The 23,010-nt window shown below is 40.0% G+C and overlaps 2 protein-coding genes across 2 annotated transcripts; both read right to left on the reverse strand.

The window, feature by feature from the left end:
- Nucleotides 1-764: 764 nt before the first annotated feature.
- Nucleotides 765-10,948, reverse strand: LOC148202862 (uncharacterized). Its single transcript, XM_088110958.1, is given in 1 exon segment — nucleotides 765-10,948. A coding segment is annotated over 1 exon segment (5,793 nt). The 5' UTR covers nucleotides 9,139-10,948; the 3' UTR covers nucleotides 765-3,345.
- Nucleotides 10,949-11,092: 144 nt separating this feature from the next.
- On the reverse strand, nucleotides 11,093-22,504 carry LOC124828647 (uncharacterized). Its single transcript, XM_047302002.2, has one exon. It carries the CDS (start codon nucleotides 19,464-19,466, stop codon nucleotides 18,468-18,470), a length of 999 nt encoding a protein of 332 aa, XP_047157958.2. The 5' UTR covers nucleotides 19,467-22,504; the 3' UTR covers nucleotides 11,093-18,467.
- Between the last annotated feature and the right edge of the window lie 506 nt (nucleotides 22,505-23,010).

A 23,010-nucleotide genomic window follows, 5' to 3' on the forward strand; every position in this document is an offset into this window, starting at 1 on the left:
TCTTAAGGCAAAATGAAATGTGTATTTGCTGAATCCAAAAGCATACCACACGAAAAACAAACCAAAGAGATTGAAAGCATTAAAAACTTCATAAACTATACTACTACATGGACCAATTTTGCCGAGAAAGTCATGTGCTGGTGGACCAAGGCTGCACTCTTCAAGCTACTACTTCAAAGAAAGAATTCACACAAATTTTGCTATGGTAACCGAGAACTCCTCCTCCATATTCCACTTCTTCACTTATTTTCTCCAAGCTAAATGACTAATATACTTACCTTTGCTGCTGCAACAAATCAACGTCCAAATTCAAGATGCTAGCCGTCCACTTTTGCTTCCAACCATATACTTCTTTTCTCCTTGTTCCACAACGTTCTCTTCTCACCAAAATTCACTTCTCCTTTTCTCAAACAAACAAAGACCTTCTCTTCCTCCCTACGTGAAAGAACAATTCAGCATGTGGTTCTCCTTCCATCTAGCAAAGAATAAATCAGCATCTCCCAAGTTGCATATGGTTTTCTTCTTCACTATACCGAGAGCTATCTTCTTCAAGTAAACAATTTTTTTATATTTTCTTAGGTGATGGCAACCTACTTCTATTAAAGGTGAATCAACTCCTCACTTGCTATTCTACTTCCACAACAAAATGAGTGAACGTGTTCTGCAGTTCTTCACAAGACCATGCATCTCTTTCACAAAAGTTACAGAAGGCTAGAAGAGATTTTATAAATGTGCAGAAAACCAAATGGAAGATGCAATTAGAATTCAACAAAAGGAATAAATACAAGCTATTTATTCATCATGAAAACAAACGATGTTCAGTCTTCTCAAAGAGAAACATTCAAAGTAAAAAGAAACAAACAAGTGTTGACTGGTTTGGCCGTGTGCCTCCTTCAGTATGTAACTCCAATGTATTCAACAATCAACACAGAAGCTTCCTTCCTTCTCAATCCATGTTGGGAGTCATGCTCTGTACGTTCTCTCTGGAAAATTCTCCATGTTGGTCTGTGTGTTTTCTATCCGAGGCAACAAGAATGAAAAAGTAATAATCAGCTCCCCCACTGAAAAACCCCTGAAGAAGGAATTAAAGTGTCCTTTCCATCCAACTGTATGTTTGTCTCTTCTGACCATAGAGTAGGGCTGTGTCAGATACTTCTTCACTTTCTTCAATCAATTCTCTGTAGCTAAGCTTTCACGTGAACAACAAACAATGACCAAGGTCCGTGACTCTCAAGTGTGGCCCCTTCAATTTGTTCTTCCAAAATGAATGGCCGTGTGGTCTGTGACAAAGATGAAGTGTTGCTCCTTTTGAATTAAGCTTCACGTATAAGGATTTGCAATAGGGTCCCCTACTGAAATATTCATTTGCAACGTGAATTGTATACATAAACCAATGCTATTCTCTTCCAAAACATTTCATAAAACTGTGGGCTGCACTTGGAATTTGGTGGTCCCTTCTCATCTTTTGTTTCCATCCAAAGCATGTGTGTTTGCTGAAATACTTCTCCATGGCCGTGGCATTCACTTAGTAAATGTGGCAGCACAATTGTCATCCTCCAAGAGCTATAAACCGTGAGGTTTAATGATGCCAAGCCTATTTTACTTCTACAGATTAAAAAAAAATATGTCATTACACGGATCAATACACAGATTAATTCAATGCAGTACGACTTCGACTAGATAACTCAGTGTGTGAATAAATATTCTTCCAAATGTCATAAAATATTTACAGAATTTTCCCTTCACTCAATAATGTAAATAATTATTCTCAGATAATTCAAATTAAGTAAAATAAGAATCTCTGATCAAATTAAGCACAATCAGTACAAACGGGAAAATACTGGACAATTAAGCATAATTCCCTGATTAATTTTAGTACAGTAAACTAAGTGAAGTGAAGAAAATAATGACTCATCAAAATAGACCACACTTAGTCTTTTGCACTCCTGGGCAAAATCTAGACCGAAAAACAGGGAACTACTCAAACATCATGGAGGTGACACATACTCGACAGACAGACAACAAAGACTCCAAAACAGAAACACACTTTCACAATTCTCACAAAATCTAGACAGTAAAAGGTATAGGCAGAATCCTACACATAATCAATGAAAACAAATACTCTAAGAATCATCCAAACAGTTCAGTACAAGGGAAATATTCAATCAGTTCAAGAGATGAATCGACAGCAACAGAGCCTCACAGATGCACACAATCAGTGTTTCTCTCAAGTGTTTAAGGTAAATCAATGTCACTCAATGCACTCAAGAAAGCAAACACAAATAGGCTTGGCAAGCCTCTAATATCAACACTCAAGCAGATACGCATGTTCAAATCAAAAGGTCTTTTTATGGTCATAATGGGGTTAAGGACAAGGGAGGATATATCTGGATAAAAAGCTATAAACCATAAGGAATAGATGAGCAATGGGGAACAAGTATAAACACATTCAAACTCACCTACAACCTCTAATTCCATCCTCTAGTTAACTCCATTATTCACCGTTGTTCACACTTTTTTTTTTTTTATCAAAATTTTTTTTTTCATCATTTTTTTTTTCATCCTGTCTCTTTTCTTTACTCTGTTCAACACACAATTTCAAGAGACAAGATGCACCACATATTTACAAACAGAAACAGGATACGAAGAGAACTCACTAGCCAATTCATCTGAAATTCCCAGGAGACCACACTTATTCCCAAAACAATTCCAAAGCTACAAAATTGCCTAAGGCTCAGGTAATAATGGTTTTTTCACTTAGGGCTGATGTATGAGCTTCAAAACAAAGAAATGGGGAAAAACATAGGCTCAAAAGGGCTATCAATGGATCAAAACAAGGTAGGCTCATCTGGCTCAAGAGGCTCAACAACAAAATGCCTTTATCCCTTTCAAACATGCGTATTAGTCAAGAATCAATTAAAAGAGTGAAGCCAAGACATATGTGCAAGCAATCAAGGCATATATCACACACAAGAAAGATCATCAAATGGCTCAAATCTCACACAGGTAATATGGTCACACTATCAATTCAATTCTCAAATATCATGATCATCTTCCAAGCAAAGAAAAGCTAGGATTTCAACAATTCAGAGTATCAATGAAGTGCAGGAACACTGACAACCTAATCACAGTCCAGAATTCACGAAAATCATGCAAAACTGTACATAAAACACAACAAAATACACACAAAAAAACAAATAAACAACCTCCCCTAATAGACCACACTTAAATGACACAATGTCCTCAGTGTGTTACATTCAGCAGATCAAAACAATCAGAACAGTCATCAAATATCGACAAAGTGTAATAAAAGTGAGGAGGTAAGGAGAGAAGAAACTCCCTGAGTCAGGTGGGAGGGTAGGTGGGGTAGACCAAAGACGTCTCCTCCACCACTGCATCCAACAGAGAAGGATTGCTGAGGAAGGGCTTCAGTCTATGCCCGTTCACCTTGAAGCTTTTAACTGCAGATGGACTTTGGATTTCTACTGCACCATAAGGATAAACATTAGTCACAACAAAGGGTCCAGCCCACTTTGATCTCAACTTACCACCCATGAGGCCGAGTCTAGAGTTATACAGTAAAACCTGTTGGCCAACCTCAAAGTCCTTTCTAACAATGGAGCTATCATGGAACCTCTTGGTCCTTTCCTTGTAGAACTTCGAATTCTCATAGGCTTCCAATCGGATTTCATCTAGTTCATTCAATTGCAACTTCCTTTCCTCTCCAGCTTGATCCATGGAGAAGTTGCAAGTCTTCACAGCCCAATATGCTCGATGCTCAATCTCAACTGGTAAATGACATGTTTTTCCAAAGACGACCCTGTAAGGAGACATCCCAATTGGTGCTTTGTAGGCAGTCCTGTGGGCCCAAAGAGCATCGTCCAGTCTACTACTCCAATCTTTCCTATTGGGCTGGACAATCTTTTCCAAAATCCTTTTAATCTCCCTGTTGAAGATCTCAGCCTGCCCATTTGTTTGGGGGTGGTAAGGTGTATAAACTCTGTGCGTCACCCCATATTTCTTGAGCAAAGCTTGCATGGATCTGTTGCAAAAATGGGTTCCCTGGTCACTAACAATTGCTCTAGGCACTCCAAACCTGCAAAAGAGGTGAGATCTAACAAAATCCACAACAACCCGAGCATCATTAGTTCTAGTGGCTTTAGCTTCCACCCATTTTGAAACATAATCCACAGCAAGGAGAATATAAGAAAAACCAAAAGAAACAGGAAAAGGACCCATGAAATCTATACCCCAGACATCAAACACCTCACAGAACAACATAGGCTGTTGAGGCATCTCTTGTCTCTGTGAAATTTGTCCTCCTGCTTTTTGACAAGGCTCACAGGTGCTACAAATCCTCTCCGCATCCTTGAAGATGGAAGGCCAATAGAACCCACAGTCAAGCACCCTACGAGCTGTTCTCTGTATCCCTAGATGACCACCAGGTGAGGAGGCATGACAGAACTGCAGGACCGAGTCAATCTCATGGTCCGGAATGCATCTCCTAGTAACCTGGTCACTACACAACTTCCACAGATATGGGTCATCCCAAACATAATATTTAGCATCACTCTTAATTTTAGCAATCTGTGCACGTGACGCTAAAGGAGGAAAAACAGAAGCAACCAAATAATTTACAATATGTGCAAACCAAGGAGTGGGGTGAGAATAAGAAATCATCAGCAAACTCTCATCAGGAAAGTCATCTTGGATAGGCAACACATCGACTTCATCCCCAACTTTCTCAATCCGGCTGAGGTGGTCTACAACCAAATTATGTGCTCCACTCCGGTCTTTAATCTGCAAGTCAAACTCCTGGAGTAGTAGCATCCATCTGATCAATCTAGGCTTTGACTCAGCCTTTTTCAATAGAAACTTAAGAGCTGCATGGTCAGTATACACAATAACAGGTGATCCAAGCAAATATGACCTAAACTTATCAAGGGCAAAAACAATTGCCAACAACTCTTTTTCAGTGGTGGTATAGTTTGCTTGGGCAGCATCCAAAGTGCGTGAAGCATAGTAAATCACTCTCGGCAGCTTGTCAATTTTCTGTGTCAAGACAGCCCCCAATGCATAATTAGATGCATCACACATGAGCTCAAATGGGGTTGTCCAATCCGGTGCCTGAATGATATGGGTGGTGGTCAAAACTTCCTTCAAGCAATCAAAAGCCTGCTTGCATCTGTCATCACAAACAAAGTCAACATCCTTCTGCAGTAGTCTGGACAAGGGAAGCGCCTTCTTGCTGAAATCTTTGATGAAGCGCCTGTAGAAACCTGCATGTCCAAGGAAAGATCGCACCTCTCGCACGCAAGAGGGGTAAGGCAACTGCGAAATCACAGATATCTTAGCAGGATCTACCTCTATTCCCTTTTCAGAAATGATATGCCCTAAAACCAAACCTTGTTCAACCATAAAGTGACATTTCTCAAAATTGAGAACAAGGTTTGTTTCTATGCATCTTTTCAAGACTTTTTCCAGACTATCTAAACATACATCAAAAGAGGATCCATACACAGTAAAATCATCCACAAACACCTCTATACAACTCTCAAGAAAGTCGCTAAAAATGCTAAGCATGCATCGTTGGAAGGTACTAGGAGCGTTGCATAGACCGAAGGGCATCCTCCTATAGGCAAAAGTGCCAAAGGGGCAGGTGAATGTTGTTTTCTCTTGATCCTCAGGAGCAATATTGATCTGAAAATATCCAGAAAAACCATCAAGAAAACAATAATGAGATTTACCTGCCAGGCGCTCCAGCATCTGATCAATGAATGGTAGGGGAAAATGATCTTTCCTGGTTGCTTGGTTTAGCCTCCTATAGTCAATGCAGACTCTCCAGCTGTTCTGCACTTTTGTTGGGATAAGCTCATCCCTCTCATTCTTCACAACAGTGAGGCCAGTTTTCTTGGGCACAACATGGATGGGGCTCACCCACTGACTGTTTGAAATAGGGTAGATGATTCCTTCTTGCAAAAGCTTGGTCACCTCCTTCTTGATGACTTCCATGATCACGGGGTTTTGCCTTCTTTGTGGCTGTCTCACTGGCTTTGCCCCATCTTCCAAAAGAATTCTATGCATGCATGTGGATGGGCTAATACCAGGTATGTCAGCCAAACTCCAACCAATGGCCTTCTTGTGCTTCCTCAGCACACCAAGCAACTTCTCCTCTTGAACAGAATCAAGGGAGGTAGAAATGATCACCGGTTTCTTCTCATCATCCTCCAAGTACACGTACTTGAGGTTATCTGGTAGCTGTTTCAGCTCAAGAGTGGGTGCCTGCAAGTCAGATTCAAGTGTACTACCTGCAACATGGTTAATGCATTCTGATTCTAAAGAGTGTACAGGTAAAGGCAGAACACTCATCTCATCACAATCAAAATCAATGTCCATCTCAAATATGTCAACAACATCATCAATATCATTCATAGCATCAATATCCTGGACATCACAATCCTCATCAAAATCCACAACATTATCAACATCATTCTCAAAACCTGATTCGAATCCAGATTCAATATATGAATGCAAAGAAGATAGAAAAGAATGCTTCTTCTCATGCACAGAATTAAAGTTGTCAACAAAAAATTCATCAATAATGTCATCCAATGTATCAATCCTAAACAGAGAATGGTCCTCAGCTGGAAATTTCATTGCATCAAAGATATTAAAATGAACAACAATATCAGCAAATTCCATAGACAAAGTTCTAGCATATACATCAATCTTAGTTCGGGCAGTTTTTAAGAATGGCCTGCCTAAGATAATAGGAGCGGATCCATGAGAGAATCCCTCCTCCATTTCCAGAACATAAAAATCAGCAGGAAAAATCAATTCACCAACCCTTACCAAGACATCTTCTATGAAACCTGTTGGGTGAGTAACACTCCTATTAGCCAACTGAATGACCACACCCGTCGTTTGCAAAGGACCAAGAGATAAAGATTCATATATAGACAAAGGCATGACATTAACAGAAGCACCCAAATCAAGCATGGCATTTTCAAATTTATTATTTCCAATCACACAAGGAATGCAAAATATACCTGGGTCCTTGCACTTTTCAGGAATGTGCGGGACCGACTTACCAATAAGCGCAGATACATTCCTTCCCATGCTAATCCTCTCATTACCCTTCATTTTCCTCTTGTGTGTGCACAGCTCCTTCAAGAATTTGGCATACTTCGGTATTTGCTTGATGGCATCGAGTAGAGGTATGTTCACCTCCACCTTCCTGAAGGTCTCCAGAATTTCTTTATCCACCTCTTCCATCTTTTTGCTAGGAAGTGCCCGTGAAGGGAATGGAAGAGGGATAGGTCGGTCAACCAATGGAGATGGTGCTGCAGCGGTAGTGGTAGAAAAGGGAGGAGATCCTCCTGAAGAAGAACCACTAGCTGGAGAAGAAGATCCACCCACTTCAAACGTCCTGCGTGGACCATCATGGTCGTCCTCTCTAGGACAAGTGGCAGGCATGGGTGTAGGTGTAGAAGCGGGTTCTGAAGGCACAACAATCTGCTTCCCTGATCTGAGGGTTATGGCACTCACATTTCTTGGATTCTGCACAGTCTGGGATGGTAACTTATCAGAATTCTGAGACTGCGCCTGATTTATCTGAGTAGCCATCTGACCCATCTGATTAGTCAGATTCTGTATGGAAGCTCTAGTCTCCTGTTGGAATTGCATATTATCTTTCTGAAATTGCAGGTTTTGCATAGTCATCTGTCTCACCAACTCTTCCAATGAAAGTTCAGACGAAGTGGAAGGTTGGACAACTGGTTGGGCAGGTGTCTCTTGCTGTTGTTGTTGTTGTTGTTGCCTCTGGTATTGTTGCATAGGTGGAGGCACATATCTGTTAGGTGCCCCAGCATTCTGGAAAGGTGGCGCCTGCTGCTGATGCTGTGGCGCATTGTTCCATCTAAGATTGGGGTGATTCCTCCACCCTGGGTTGTACCTGTTGGTGGATAAGTCATGATTTTGCTGTTGTGGCTGCCTGTTGTTATAGATATTTGTAGCATAAGCCTGAGGCGAATCAGAGGCAACATGGTGCTGCAAAGAAGGACATGCATCTGTGTAATGGTCATTGGAAGGACAAATAGCACATAGTCGTGCAACAGATGCAGATGGAGCTGCAGATCTCTAGTTGGCAGTCAACTGTGTCACTAACTTCGCAAGAGAGTTAATCTGGTTTTCCAACTTGCTTTCAACAGTTGATAAAGAATGGGCAACAACATCATGTACGCCCCTCACCACAATGGCATCATTCCTGGTGCTAAACTGCTGGGAGTTGGAGGCCATCTTCTCAATCAATTGTCTGGCATTAGCAGGTGTGGTGTCTCCAAGAGCTCCACCACTGGCAGCATCAATCATACCCCGATCCATGTTGTTCAGACCCTCGTAGAAATACTGAATAAGAAGTTGTTCCGGTATCTGATGGTAGGGGCAGCTAGCACAAAGTGTCTTGAATCTCTCCCAATACTCATACAGGTTCTCTCCACCAGTCTGCCTGATCCCAGTTATGTCTTTTCTGATAGCTGTGGTCCGGGCTGCTGGGAAAAATTTATCTAAGAACAGCCTCTTCAGATCATCCCAATTGGTGACGGATCTAGGCGCCAAACCATACAGCCAATCCTTAGCAACATTTTCCAATGAGTGAGGGAATGCCTTCAGGAAGATGTGCTCTTCAGGAACATCATGTGGTTTCATACTGGAACAGACAATGTGGAATTCCTTCAAATGCTTATGTGGACTCTCACCTGCAAGACCATGAAACTTGGGCAACAAATGGATCAGTCCAGTCTTGAGAATAAATGGAACGTCCTCATCAGGATATTGGATGCACAAGCTTTCAATATCGAAATCAGGTGCAGCCATCTCCCTAAAAGTCCTCTCGCGAGGTGGAGGTTGTGCCATATTGTTCTCAGTGTGAAAAACAACAGAATCAGAATCAGAATCAAGTACAGATGCAACAGATGCAGTATGCACAGAGTACTCAACAGTAGGATGCACAATATCTAATGGAACAGGTTCAAAAACAGATTCTAAAGACAAATTCCTAGAATGCCTAATTATCCTATGAAACGTCCTATCAATCTCAGGATCGAAGGGTGGAATGAATCCAGAATTTCCTCTAGTCATGCACTAAATCACGACACCCTATAATCATGAAACAATAGCACACAAAATTCAAACCACAGAAATCAACACAAGATAGCAAAACGACACTATCACAAACACAACAAAACACAAATCACACAATACAGACACAAGACTCAAAACTGAACCGTTGGTCCCCGGCAACGGCGCCAAAATTTGATACAGCTGTCGCGGCCGATCAAATTTGATGTGCAATTAAAAATGCAGTACAGTATTAGGAGGTGACTCCCAAGTCGTCTCTCAGGGACCAAATATGGTTCAGTCTCTTGTCAACACGTAGTGGGGGGATTTTTTTAATGGTTTTGTTTGAGGATAAAATTAAAATAAAACGTTTAAATAAAATTCACAAAGTAAAACTAAATTAAAATAGTAAAAATGAAATTGGTACTTTAAAATGAAATCACAGCAATTTGAAATAGTAAAAAAAAAAATTTACGGATGCACAAAAAATATACAACAAGTCATTCCAATGAATTATAGAAAATATTTTAAGACAAAAGAGGGAAAATAAAATAAAACTTATCTACCATGACCCATTCATCTACCAAAAGAAATTAAAATTGCAAATGCTTCTAAAAAAAACTCCTTGGCTGTGACACATCCATGTATTCAATTTAAAGAAAATTAAAACAAGTAAAATGCTTCTCCTCTTCTTTGGCCGTGACACTTCATGTGTTGCATGCAAAGGAATTTAAAATAATTCAAGTGCTCTTTCTTCCATCACGGTGCATTTCCAAAATCTATCATATTTTAATCCATATGCTTCACCCATTTCCAAAAGCAATTGAAAACACGTTATCTATGACCGTGCAACTATTACTTCAATTTGTCCATTCATAAACAAATAAAAGAAATGCTTCAAATGGCCGTGGGCCACTTCTTCATTTCCATTCACGTAAAATGAAAGATGTTCCAAAATAAAAACCAAACTTTTGAAAGCTTTTGTCTTTTTATGAAACTAACACTTTACTTTTTCCCATAATAATATAAACAAACATATTCTTAAGAAATCAAGATTGGTGCTGCACTTCCACGGTTCTTTTCAATTTTAAAAAGTAAGCAAAGTAGAATTATATGAAAGAAAGATGATGTTGGACCATGAGCATTATCTAAAAGGAAAGTAAACAAACAAAACATATTCACATGGAAACACACATGTAGACCGTCCACTTTCTTAAGGCAAAATGAAATGTGTATTTGCTGAATCCAAAAGCATACCACACGAAAAACAAACCAAAGAGATTGAAAGCATTAAAAACTTCATAAACTATACTACTACATGGACCAATTTTGCCGAGAAAGTCATGTGCTGGTGGACCAAGGCTGCACTCTTCAAGCTACTACTTCAAAGAAAGAATTCACACAAATTTTGCTATGGTAACCGAGAACTCCTCCTCCATATTCCACTTCTTCACTTATTTTCTCCAAGCTAAATGACTAATATACTTACCTTTGCTGCTGCAACAAATCAACGTCCAAATTCAAGATGCTAGCCGTCCACTTTTGCTTCCAACCATATACTTCTTTTCTCCTTGTTCCACAACGTTCTCTTCTCACCAAAATTCACTTCTCCTTTTCTCAAACAAACAAAGACCTTCTCTTCCTCCCTACGTGAAAGAACAATTCAGCATGTGGTTCTCCTTCCATCTAGCAAAGAATAAATCAGCATCTCCCAAGTTGCATATGGTTTTCTTCTTCACTATACCGAGAGCTATCTTCTTCAAGTAAACAATTTTTTTATATTTTCTTAGGTGATGGCAACCTACTTCTATTAAAGGTGAATCAACTCCTCACTTGCTATTCTACTTCCACAACAAAATGAGTGAACGTGTTCTGCAGTTCTTCACAAGACCATGCATCTCTTTCACAAAAGTTACAGAAGGCTAGAAGAGATTTTATAAATGTGCAGAAAACCAAATGGAAGATGCAATTAGAATTCAACAAAAGGAATAAATACAAGCTATTTATTCATCATGAAAACAAACGATGTTCAGTCTTCTCAAAGAGAAACATTCAAAGTAAAAAGAAACAAACAAGTGTTGACTGGTTTGGCCGTGTGCCTCCTTCAGTATGTAACTCCAATGTATTCAACAATCAACACAGAAGCTTCCTTCCTTCTCAATCCATGTTGGGAGTCATGCTCTGTACGTTCTCTCTGGAAAATTCTCCATGTTGGTCTGTGTGTTTTCTATCCGAGGCAACAAGAATGAAAAAGTAATAATCAGCTCCCCCACTGAAAAACCCCTGAAGAAGGAATTAAAGTGTCCTTTCCATCCAACTGTATGTTTGTCTCTTCTGACCATAGAGTAGGGCTGTGTCAGATACTTCTTCACTTTCTTCAATCAATTCTCTGTAGCTAAGCTTTCACGTGAACAACAAACAATGACCAAGGTCCGTGACTCTCAAGTGTGGCCCCTTCAATTTGTTCTTCCAAAATGAATGGCCGTGTGGTCTGTGACAAAGATGAAGTGTTGCTCCTTTTGAATTAAGCTTCACGTATAAGGATTTGCAATAGGGTCCCCTACTGAAATATTCATTTGCAACGTGAATTGTATACATAAACCAATGCTATTCTCTTCCAAAACATTTCATAAAACTGTGGGCTGCACTTGGAATTTGGTGGTCCCTTCTCATCTTTTGTTTCCATCCAAAGCATGTGTGTTTGCTGAAATACTTCTCCATGGCCGTGGCATTCACTTAGTAAATGTGGCAGCACAATTGTCATCCTCCAAGAGCTATAAACCGTGAGGTTTAATGATGCCAAGCCTATTTTACTTCTACAGATTAAAAAAAAATATGTCATTACACGGATCAATACACAGATTAATTCAATGCAGTACGACTTCGACTAGATAACTCAGTGTGTGAATAAATATTCTTCCAAATGTCATAAAATATTTACAGAATTTTCCCTTCACTCAATAATGTAAATAATTATTCTCAGATAATTCAAATTAAGTAAAATAAGAATCTCTGATCAAATTAAGCACAATCAGTACAAACGGGAAAATACTGGACAATTAAGCATAATTCCCTGATTAATTTTAGTACAGTAAACTAAGTGAAGTGAAGAAAATAATGACTCATCAAAATAGACCACACTTAGTCTTTTGCACTCCTGGGCAAAATCTAGACCGAAAAACAGGGAACTACTCAAACATCATGGAGGTGACACATACTCGACAGACAGACAACAAAGACTCCAAAACAGAAACACACTTTCACAATTCTCACAAAATCTGGACAGTAAAAGGTATAGGCAGAATCCTACACATAATCAATGAAAACAAATACTCTAAGAATCATCCAAACAGTTCAGTACAAGGGAAATATTCAATCAGTTCAAGAGATGAATCGACAGCAACAGAGCCTCACAGATGCACACAATCAGTGTTTCTCTCAAGTGTTTAAGGTAAATCAATGTCACTCAATGCACTCAAGAAAGCAAACACAAATAGGCTTGGCAAGCCTCTAATATCAACACTCAAGCAGATACGCATGTTCAAATCAAAAGGTCTTTTTATGGTCATAATGGGGTTAAGGACAAGGGAGGATATATCTGGATAAAAAGCTATAAACCATAAGGAATAGATGAGCAATGGGGAACAAGTATAAACACATTCAAACTCACCTACAACCTCTAATTCCATCCTCTAGTTAACTCCATTATTCACCGTTGTTCACACTTTTTTTTTTTTTATCAAAATTTTTTTTTTCATCATTTTTTTTTTCATCCTGTCTCTTTTCTTTACTCTGTTCAACACACAATTTCAAGAGACAAGATGCACCACATATTTACAAACAGAAACAGGATACGAAGAGAACTCACTAGCCAATTCATCTGAAATTCCCAGGAGACCACACTTATTCCCAAAACAATTCCAAAGCTACAAAATTGCCTAAGGCTCAGGTAATAATGGTTTTTTCACTTAGGGCTGATGTATGAGCTTCAAAACAAAGAAATGGGGAAAAACATAGGCTCAAAAGGGCTATCAATGGATCAAAACAAGGTAGGCTCATCTGGCTCAAGAGGCTCAACAACAAAATGCCTTTATCCCTTTCAAACATGCGTATTAGTCAAGAATCAATTAAAAGAGTGAAGCCAAGACATATGTGCAAGCAATCAAGGCATATATCACACACAAGAAAGATCATCAAATGGCTCAAATCTCACACAGGTAATATGGTCACACTATCAATTCAATTCTCAAATATCATGATCATCTTCCAAGCAAAGAAAAGCTAGGATTTCAACAATTCAGAGTATCAATGAAGTGCAGGAACACTGACAACCTAATCACAGTCCAGAATTCACGAAAATCATGCAAAACTGTACATAAAACACAACAAAATACACACAAAAAAACAAATAAACAACCTCCCCTAATAGACCACACTTAAATGACACAATGTCCTCAGTGTGTTACATTCAGCAGATCAAAACAATCAGAACAGTCATCAAATATCGACAAAGTGTAATAAAAGTGAGGAGGTAAGGAGAGAAGAAACTCCCTGAGTCAGGTGGGAGGGTAGGTGGGGTAGACCAAAGACGTCTCCTCCACCACTGCATCCAACAGAGAAGGATTGCTGAGGAAGGGCTTCAGTCTATGCCCGTTCACCTTGAAGCTTTTAACTGCAGATGGACTTTGGATTTCTACTGCACCATAAGGATAAACATTAGTCACAACAAAGGGTCCAGCCCACTTTGATCTCAACTTACCACCCATGAGGCCGAGTCTAGAGTTATACAGTAAAACCTGTTGGCCAACCTCAAAGTCCTTTCTAACAATGGAGCTATCATGGAACCTCTTGGTCCTTTCCTTGTAGAACTTCGAATTCTCATAGGCTTCCAATCGGATTTCATCTAGTTCATTCAATTGCAACTTCCTTTCCTCTCCAGCTTGATCCATGGAGAAGTTGCAAGTCTTCACAGCCCAATATGCTCGATGCTCAATCTCAACTGGTAAATGACATGTTTTTCCAAAGACGACCCTGTAAGGAGACATCCCAATTGGTGCTTTGTAGGCAGTCCTGTGGGCCCAAAGAGCATCGTCCAGTCTACTACTCCAATCTTTCCTATTGGGCTGGACAATCTTTTCCAAAATCCTTTTAATCTCCCTGTTGGAGATCTCAGCCTGCCCATTTGTTTGGGGGTGGTAAGGTGTATAAACTCTGTGCGTCACCCCATATTTCTTGAGCAAAGCTTGCATGGATCTGTTGCAAAAATGGGTTCCCTGGTCACTAACAATTGCTCTAGGCACTCCAAACCTGCAAAAGAGGTGAGATCTAACAAAATCCACAACAACCCGAGCATCATTAGTTCTAGTGGCTTTAGCTTCCACCCATTTTGAAACATAATCCACAGCAAGGAGAATATAAGAAAAACCAAAAGAAACAGGAAAAGGACCCATGAAATCTATACCCCAGACATCAAACACCTCACAGAACAACATAGGCTGTTGAGGCATCTCTTGTCTCTGTGAAATTTGTCCTCCTGCTTTTTGACAAGGCTCACAGGTGCTACAAATCCTCTCCGCATCCTTGAAGATGGAAGGCCAATAGAACCCACAGTCAAGCACCCTACGAGCTGTTCTCTGTATCCCTAGATGACCACCAGGTGAGGAGGCATGACAGAACTGCAGGACCGAGTCAATCTCATGGTCCGGAATGCATCTCCTAGTAACCTGGTCACTACACAACTTCCACAGATATGGGTCATCCCAAACATAATATTTAGCATCACTCTTAATTTTAGCAATCTGTGCACGTGACGCTAAAGGAGGAAAAACAGAAGCAACCAAATAATTTACAATATGTGCAAACCAAGGAGTGGGGTGAGAATAAGAAATCATCAGCAAACTCTCATCAGGAAAGTCATCTTGGATAGGCAACACATCGACTTCATCCCCAACTTTCTCAATCCGGCTGAGGTGGTCTACAACCAAATTATGTGCTCCACTCCGGTCTTTAATCTGCAAGTCAAACTCCTGGAGTAGTAGCATCCATCTGATCAATCTAGGCTTTGACTCAGCCTTTTTCAATAGAAACTTAAGAGCTGCATGGTCAGTATACACAATAACAGGTGATCCAAGCAAATATGACCTAAACTTATCAAGGGCAAAAACAATTGCCAACAACTCTTTTTCAGTGGTGGTATAGTTTGCTTGGGCAGCATCCAAAGTGCGTGAAGCATAGTAAATCACTCTCGGCAGCTTGTCAATTTTCTGTGTCAAGACAGCCCCCAATGCATAATTAGATGCATCACACATGAGCTCAAATGGGGTTGTCCAATCCGGTGCCTGAATGATATGGGTGGTGGTCAAAACTTCCTTCAAGCAATCAAAAGCCTGCTTGCATCTGTCATCACAAACAAAGTCAACATCCTTCTGCAGTAGTCTGGACAAGGGAAGCGCCTTCTTGCTGAAATCTTTGATGAAGCGCCTGTAGAAACCTGCATGTCCAAGGAAAGATCGCACCTCTCGCACGCAAGAGGGGTAAGGCAACTGCGAAATCACAGATATCTTAGCAGGATCTACCTCTATTCCCTTTTCAGAAATGATATGCCCTAAAACCAAACCTTGTTCAACCATAAAGTGACATTTCTCAAAATTGAGAACAAGGTTTGTTTCTATGCATCTTTTCAAGACTTTTTCCAGACTATCTAAACATACATCAAAAGAGGATCCATACACAGTAAAATCATCCACAAACACCTCTATACAACTCTCAAGAAAGTCGCTAAAAATGCTAAGCATGCATCGTTGGAAGGTACTAGGAGCGTTGCATAGACCGAAGGGCATCCTCCTATAGGCAAAAGTGCCAAAGGGGCAGGTGAATGTTGTTTTCTCTTGATCCTCAGGAGCAATATTGATCTGAAAATATCCAGAAAAACCATCAAGAAAACAATAATGAGATTTACCTGCCAGGCGCTCCAGCATCTGATCAATGAATGGTAGGGGAAAATGATCTTTCCTGGTTGCTTGGTTTAGCCTCCTATAGTCAATGCAGACTCTCCAGCTGTTCTGCACTTTTGTTGGGATAAGCTCATCCCTCTCATTCTTCACAACAGTGAGGCCAGTTTTCTTGGGCACAACATGGATGGGGCTCACCCACTGACTGTCTGAAATAGGGTAGATGATTCCTTCTTGCAAAAGCTTGGTCACCTCCTTCTTGATGACTTCCATGATCACGGGGTTTTGCCTTCTTTGTGGCTGTCTCACTGGCTTTGCCCCATCTTCCAAAAGAATTCTATGCATGCATGTGGATGGGCTAATACCAGGTATGTCAGCCAAACTCCAACCAATGGCCTTCTTGTGCTTCCTCAGCACACCAAGCAACTTCTCCTCTTGAACAGAATCAAGGGAGGTAGAAATGATCACCGGTTTCTTCTCATCATCCTCCAAGTACACGTACTTGAGGTTATCTGGTAGCTGTTTCAGCTCAAGAGTGGGTGCCTGCAAGTCAGATTCAAGTGTACTACCTGCAACATGGTTAATGCATTCTGATTCTAAAGAGTGTACAGGTAAAGGCAGAACACTCATCTCATCACAATCAAAATCAATGTCCATCTCAAATATGTCAACAACATCATCAATATCATTCATAGCATCAATATCCTGGACATCACAATCCTCATCAAAATCCACAACATTATCAACATCATTCTCAAAACCTGATTCGAATCCAGATTCAATATATGAATGCAAAGAAGATAGAAAAGAATGCTTCTTCTCATGCACAGAATTAAAGTTGTCAACAAAAAATTCATCAATAATGTCATCCAATGTATCAATCCTAAACAGAGAATGGTCCTCAGCTGGAAATTTCATTGCATCAAAGATATTAAAATGAACAACAATATCAGCAAATTCCATAGACAAAGTTCTAGCATATACATCAATCTTAGTTCGGGCAGTTTTTAAGAATGGCCTGCCTAAGATAATAGGAGCGGATCCATGAGAGAATCCCTCCTCCATTTCCAGAACATAAAAATCAGCAGGAAAAATCAATTCACCAACCCTTACCAAGACATCTTCTATGAAACCTGTTGGGTGAGTAACACTCCTATTAGCCAACTGAATGACCACACCCGTCGTTTGCAAAGGACCAAGAGATAAAGATTCATATATAGACAAAGGCATGACATTAACAGAAGCACCCAAATCAAGCATGGCATTTTCAAATTTATTATTTCCAATCACACAAGGAATGCAAAATATACCTGGGTCCTTGCACTTTTCAGGAATGTGCGGGACCGACTTACCAATAAGCGCAGATACATTCCTTCCCATGCTAATCCTCTCATTACCCTTCATTTTCCTCTTGTGTGTGCACAGCTCCTTCAAGAATTTGGCATACTTCGGTATTTGCTTGATGGCATCGAGTAGAGGTATGTTCACCTCCACCTTCCTGAAGGTCTCCAGAATTTCTTTATCCACCTCTTCCATCTTTTTGCTAGGAAGTGCCCGTGAAGGGAATGGAAGAGGGATAGGTCGGTCAACCAATGGAGATGGTGCTGCAGCGGTAGTGGTAGAAAAGGGAGGAGATCCTCCTGAAGAAGAACCACTAGCTGGAGAAGAAGATCCACCCACTTCAAACGTCCTGCGTGGACCATCATGGTCGTCCTCTCTAGGACAAGTGGCAGGCATGGGTGTAGGTGTAGAAGCGGGTTCTGAAGGCACAACAATCTGCTTCCCTGATCTGAGGGTTATGGCACTCACATTTCTTGGATTCTGCACAGTCTGGGATGGTAACTTATCAGAATTCTGAGACTGCGCCTGATTTATCTGAGTAGCCATCTGACCCATCTGATTAGTCAGATTCTGTATGGAAGCTCTAGTCTCCTGTTGGAATTGCATATTATCTTTCTGAAATTGCAGGTTTTGCATAGTCATCTGTCTCACCAACTCTTCCAATGAAAGTTCAGACGAAGTGGAAGGTTGGACAGCTGGTTGGGCAGGTGTCTCTTGCTGTTGTTGTTGTTGTTGTTGCCTCTGGTATTGTTGCATAGGTGGAGGCACATATCTGTTAGGTGCCCCAGCATTCTGGAAAGGTGGCGCCTGCTGCTGATGCTGTGGCGCATTGTTCCATCTAAGATTGGGGTGATTCCTCCACCCTGGGTTGTACCTGTTGGTGGATAAGTCATGATTTTGCTGTTGTGGCTGCCTGTTGTTATAGATATTTGTAGCATAAGCCTGAGGCGAATCAGAGGCAACATGGTGCTGCAAAGAAGGACATGCATCTGTGTAATGGTCATTGGAAGGACAAATAGCACATAGTCGTGCAACAGATGCAGATGGAGCTGCAGATCTCTAGTTGGCAGTCAACTGTGTCACTAACTTCGCAAGAGAGTTAATCTGGTTTTCCAACTTGCTTTCAACAGTTGATAAAGAATGGGCAACAACATCATGTACGCCCCTCACCACAATGGCATCATTCCTGGTGCTAAACTGCTGGGAGTTGGAGGCCATCTTCTCAATCAATTGTCTGGCATTAGCAGGTGTGGTGTCTCCAAGAGCTCCACCACTGGCAGCATCAATCATACCCCGATCCATGTTGTTCAGACCCTCGTAGAAATACTGAATAAGAAGTTGTTCCGGTATCTGATGGTAGGGGCAGCTAGCACAAAGTGTCTTGAATCTCTCCCAATACTCATACAGGTTCTCTCCACCAGTCTGCCTGATCCCAGTTATGTCTTTTCTGATAGCTGTGGTCCGGGCTGCTGGGAAAAATTTATCTAAGAACAGCCTCTTCAGATCATCCCAATTGGTGACGGATCTAGGCGCCAAACCATACAGCCAATCCTTAGCAACATTTTCCAATGAGTGAGGGAATGCCTTCAGGAAGATGTGCTCTTCAGGAACATCATGTGGTTTCATACTGGAACAGACAATGTGGAATTCCTTCAAATGCTTATGTGGACTCTCACCTGCAAGACCATGAAACTTGGGCAACAAATGGATCAGTCCAGTCTTGAGAATAAATGGAACGTCCTCATCAGGATATTGGATGCACAAGCTTTCAATATCGAAATCAGGTGCAGCCATCTCCCTAAAAGTCCTCTCGCGAGGTGGAGGTTGTGCCATATTGTTCTCAGTGTGAAAAACAACAGAATCAGAATCAGAATCAAGTACAGATGCAACAGATGCAGTATGCACAGAGTACTCAACAGTAGGATGCACAATATCTAATGGAACAGGTTCAAAAACAGATTCTAAAGACAAATTCCTAGAATGCCTAATTATCCTATGAAACGTCCTATCAATCTCAGGATCGAAGGGTGGAATGAATCCAGAATTTCCTCTAGTCATGCACTAAATCACGACACCCTATAATCATGAAACAATAGCACACAAAATTCAAACCACAGAAATCAACACAAGATAGCAAAACGACACTATCACAAACACAACAAAACACAAATCACACAATACAGACACAAGACTCAAAACTGAACCGTTGGTCCCCGGCAACGGCGCCAAAATTTGATACAGCTGTCGCGGCCGATCAAATTTGATGTGCAATTAAAAATGCAGTACAGTATTAGGAGGTGACTCCCAAGTCGTCTCTCAGGGACCAAATATGGTTCAGTCTCTTGTCAACACGTAGTGGGGGGATTTTTTTAATGGTTTTGTTTGAGGATAAAATTAAAATAAAACGTTTAAATAAAATTCACAAAGTAAAACTAAATTAAAATAGTAAAAATGAAATTGGTACTTTAAAATGAAATCACAGCAATTTGAAATAGTAAAAAAAAAAATTTACGGATGCACAAAAAATATACAACAAGTCATTCCAATGAATTATAGAAAATATTTTAAGACAAAAGAGGGAAAATAAAATAAAACTTATCTACCATGACCCATTCATCTACCAAAAGAAATTAAAATTGCAAATGCTTCTAAAAAAAACTCCTTGGCTGTGACACATCCATGTATTCAATTTAAAGAAAATTAAAACAAGTAAAATGCTTCTCCTCTTCTTTGGCCGTGACACTTCATGTGTTGCATGCAAAGGAATTTAAAATAATTCAAGTGCTCTTTCTTCCATCACGGTGCATTTCCAAAATCTATCATATTTTAATCCATATGCTTCACCCATTTCCAAAAGCAATTGAAAACACGTTATCTATGACCGTGCAACTATTACTTCAATTTGTCCATTCATAAACAAATAAAAGAAATGCTTCAAATGGCCGTGGGCCACTTCTTCATTTCCATTCACGTAAAATGAAAGATGTTCCAAAATAAAAACCAAACTTTTGAAAGCTTTTGTCTTTTTATGAAACTAACACTTTACTTTTTCCCATAATAATATAAACAAACATATTCTTAAGAAATCAAGATTGGTGCTGCACTTCCACGGTTCTTTTCAATTTTAAAAAGTAAGCAAAGTAGAATTATATGAAAGAAAGATGATGTTGGACCATGAGCATTATCTAAAAGGAAAGTAAACAAACAAAACATATTCACATGGAAACACACATGTAGACCGTCCACTTTCTTAAGGCAAAATGAAATGTGTATTTGCTGAATCCAAAAGCATACCACACGAAAAACAAACCAAAGAGATTGAAAGCATTAAAAACTTCATAAACTATACTACTACATGGACCAATTTTGCCGAGAAAGTCATGTGCTGGTGGACCAAGGCTGCACTCTTCAAGCTACTACTTCAAAGAAAGAATTCACACAAATTTTGCTATGGTAACCGAGAACTCCTCCTCCATATTCCACTTCTTCACTTATTTTCTCCAAGCTAAATGACTAATATACTTACCTTTGCTGCTGCAACAAATCAACGTCCAAATTCAAGATGCTAGCCGTCCACTTTTGCTTCCAACCATATACTTCTTTTCTCCTTGTTCCACAACGTTCTCTTCTCACCAAAATTCACTTCTCCTTTTCTCAAACAAACAAAGACCTTCTCTTCCTCCCTACGTGAAAGAACAATTCAGCATGTGGTTCTCCTTCCATCTAGCAAAGAATAAATCAGCATCTCCCAAGTTGCATATGGTTTTCTTCTTCACTATACCGAGAGCTATCTTCTTCAAGTAAACAATTTTTTTATATTTTCTTAGGTGATGGCAACCTACTTCTATTAAAGGTGAATCAACTCCTCACTTGCTATTCTACTTCCACAACAAAATGAGTGAACGTGTTCTGCAGTTCTTCACAAGACCATGCATCTCTTTCACAAAAGTTACAGAAGGCTAGAAGAGATTTTATAAATGTGCAGAAAACCAAATGGAAGATGCAATTAGAATTCAACAAAAGGAATAAATACAAGCTATTTATTCATCATGAAAACAAACGATGTTCAGTCTTCTCAAAGAGAAACATTCAAAGTAAAAAGAAACAAACAAGTGTTGACTGGTTTGGCCGTGTGCCTCCTTCAGTATGTAACTCCAATGTATTCAACAATCAACACAGAAGCTTCCTTCCTTCTCAATCCATGTTGGGAGTCATGCTCTGTACGTTCTCTCTGGAAAATTCTCCATGTTGGTCTGTGTGTTTTCTATCCGAGGCAACAAGAATGAAAAAGTAATAATCAGCTCCCCCACTGAAAAACCCCTGAAGAAGGAATTAAAGTGTCCTTTCCATCCAACTGTATGTTTGTCTCTTCTGACCATAGAGTAGGGCTGTGTCAGATACTTCTTCACTTTCTTCAATCAATTCTCTGTAGCTAAGCTTTCACGTGAACAACAAACAATGACCAAGGTCCGTGACTCTCAAGTGTGGCCCCTTCAATTTGTTCTTCCAAAATGAATGGCCGTGTGGTCTGTGACAAAGATGAAGTGTTGCTCCTTTTGAATTAAGCTTCACGTATAAGGATTTGCAATAGGGTCCCCTACTGAAATATTCATTTGCAACGTGAATTGTATACATAAACCAATGCTATTCTCTTCCAAAACATTTCATAAAACTGTGGGCTGCACTTGGAATTTGGTGGTCCCTTCTCATCTTTTGTTTCCATCCAAAGCATGTGTGTTTGCTGAAATACTTCTCCATGGCCGTGGCATTCACTTAGTAAATGTGGCAGCACAATTGTCATCCTCCAAGAGCTATAAACCGTGAGGTTTAATGATGCCAAGCCTATTTTACTTCTACAGATTAAAAAAAAATATGTCATTACACGGATCAATACACAGATTAATTCAATGCAGTACGACTTCGACTAGATAACTCAGTGTGTGAATAAATATTCTTCCAAATGTCATAAAATATTTACAGAATTTTCCCTTCACTCAATAATGTAAATAATTATTCTCAGATAATTCAAATTAAGTAAAATAAGAATCTCTGATCAAATTAAGCACAATCAGTACAAACGGGAAAATACTGGACAATTAAGCACAATTCCCTGATTAATTTTAGTACAGTAAACTAAGTGAAGTGAAGAAAATAATGACTCATCAACGACCGATAATGCGGTCCTCCACATTGGAAACAAGTTACATTTCCTTGTCCAGCTTGTCCGACAGGAACCAATGCTTGAGAACCACTCGCATTGGCTGGTTGATTTGGACGAGCGTAAGGGGATCTCCTCTGATTGGCATTGCTTCTTGATATTACTGGTCCCCTTACAACTTGTTGTTGCTTCTTGTGCCTTTCCGCTTCTGCCATGTTCTTCTCTAACACCTTGGCCCTCTCAACCATGGCAGGGAACGTCCTTATACATAGACTGGAAATTAATACCTTCAAGTCACTCCGCAGTCCGTTTTCAAACTTCCGGCACTGCCACTCTTCATTGGTGGCCATCGTGTTGAAACGAACCAAGTGTTTGAACTTGTTCGTATATTCAGAAATAGACATCCCGTCTTGAACCAGCTGAAGAAACTCTACCTCTTTTGCA

Source organism: Vigna umbellata, chromosome 3, assembly GCF_029865625.1.
Source record: "Vigna umbellata cultivar VRB3 chromosome 3, Vumbellata_1.0, whole genome shotgun sequence".
Classification (NCBI taxonomy): Eukaryota; Viridiplantae; Streptophyta; class Magnoliopsida; order Fabales; family Fabaceae; genus Vigna; species Vigna umbellata.

Coding starts and splice junctions, on each gene's coding strand:
- LOC124828647 (XM_047302002.2), bottom strand. CDS start 19,466: ATGACTAGAGGAAATTCTGGATTCATTCCACCCTTCGATCCTGAGATT.